Raw genomic sequence first — 1,660 nt, forward strand, 5'->3', positions numbered from 1 at the left:
TATAGGGTTATATGGGGTTATATAGGGTCATATAGGGTTATATAGGGTTGTATAGGGTTATATGGGGTTATATAGGGTTATATAGGGTTGTATAGGGTTGTATAGGGTTGTATAGGGTTGTATAGGATTATATAGGGTTATATAAGGTTGTATAGGGTTATGTAGGGTCGTACAGGGATATATAGGGTTATATAGGGTTATATAGCATTGTATAGGGTTATATAGGGTTATATGGGGTTATATGGGGTTATATGGGGTTATATGGGGTTATATAGCGTTGTATAGGGTTATATAGGATTATATAGGATTATATAGGGTTATATAGGGTTATGTAGGGTTATGTAGGGTTATACGAGGTTATACGGGGTTATACGGGGTTATATAGGGTTATATAGGGTTGTATAGGGTTATATAGGGTTGTATAGGGTTATATGGGGTTATATGGGGTTATATAGGGTTATATAGGGATTTATAGGGTTATATAGGGTTATATAGGATTATATAGGGTTATATAGGGATATATAAGGTTATATAGGGATATATAGGGATATATAGGGTTATATAGGGTTATATAGGGATTTATAAGGTTATATAGGGTTATATAGGGTCATATAGGATTACATAAGGTTATATAGGATTATATAGGGTTACATAGGATTATATAATGTTATATAGGGTTATATAGGGTTATATAGGATTACATAGTGTTATATAGGGCTATATAGGGATATATAGGATTGTATAGAGTTATATAAGGATTTACAGGGTTATATAGGGTTATATAGGACTATATAGGGTTATATAGGGTTATGGGATCTCCTGGCCCCATAGTGTGACCCCAATGTGCCCATAGAGGGACCCCAGTGTCCCTCTTCATCAGGGCTATAGGGGATAGGGGGAGATATAGGATTATATAGGGTTATATAGGGTTATATACGGTTATATAGGCTTATATATGGTTATATAGGGTTATATAGGGCTATATAGGGTTGTATAGGGTTATATAGGGATATATATGGTTATATAGGATTATATAGGGTTATATAGGATTATATAGGGTTATATAGGGTCATACAGGATTACATAAGGCTATATAGGGTTATATAAGATTATATAGGGTTATATAGATATATATAGGATTATATAGAGTTATATAAGGATTTATATGGTTATATAGGGTTATATAGGATTATATAGGGTTATATAGGAATATATAGGGTTATATAGAATTATATGGCGTTATATACACCCTATACACCCCCACCCCATAGCCATCCCTATACACCCCATAGCCGTCCCTATACACCCCATAGCCATCCCTATACACCCCATAACCGTCCCTATACACCCCATAGCCGTCCCCATGACCCCATAAGTCCCCCACTCACCCTGCTGCCCCCAGCAGCTGTCGCAGCGCCCCCTGCAGCCCCTCCACCACCTGGTTTTGGGGTGAAAAAACACCAAATTGGGGTCGGTTGGGTATGGATATGGATATGGGGTGGGGGGGGTCAATGGGGTCAGGGGTTTTGGGGTTTTGGGGTGGGAACTTACCGGGACCCCTTTAATACAGGGAGCCCAACACCAACGCTGCCGCAGGGACCGCTTCCCAACTGCATCTATGGGGACAGGGGGGTGTTATGGGGTCAGGGGGGATATGGGG

At 39.3% G+C, this 1,660-nt stretch overlaps 1 protein-coding gene across 1 annotated transcript in view; it reads right to left on the reverse strand.

The window, feature by feature from the left end:
* Positions 1-1,369: 1,369 nt before the first annotated feature.
* LOC107307459 (basic salivary proline-rich protein 2-like) overlaps positions 1,370-1,660 on the reverse strand; it is a 15,102-nt gene continuing 14,811 nt past the window's right edge. Inside the window, exons 3-4 of the mRNA XM_015850967.2 lie at positions 1,552-1,616; positions 1,370-1,438 (exon numbers count right to left, since the gene is read on the reverse strand). Coding sequence (XP_015706453.1) covers positions 1,385-1,438; positions 1,552-1,616 — 119 coding nt within the window. The 3' untranslated portion in view covers positions 1,370-1,384. The remainder of the gene's footprint in view (positions 1,439-1,551; positions 1,617-1,660) is intronic.

The sequence above is a fragment of the Coturnix japonica genome, unplaced genomic scaffold, assembly GCF_001577835.2.
Source record: "Coturnix japonica isolate 7356 unplaced genomic scaffold, Coturnix japonica 2.1 chrUnrandom609, whole genome shotgun sequence".
Classification (NCBI taxonomy): Eukaryota; Metazoa; Chordata; class Aves; order Galliformes; family Phasianidae; genus Coturnix; species Coturnix japonica.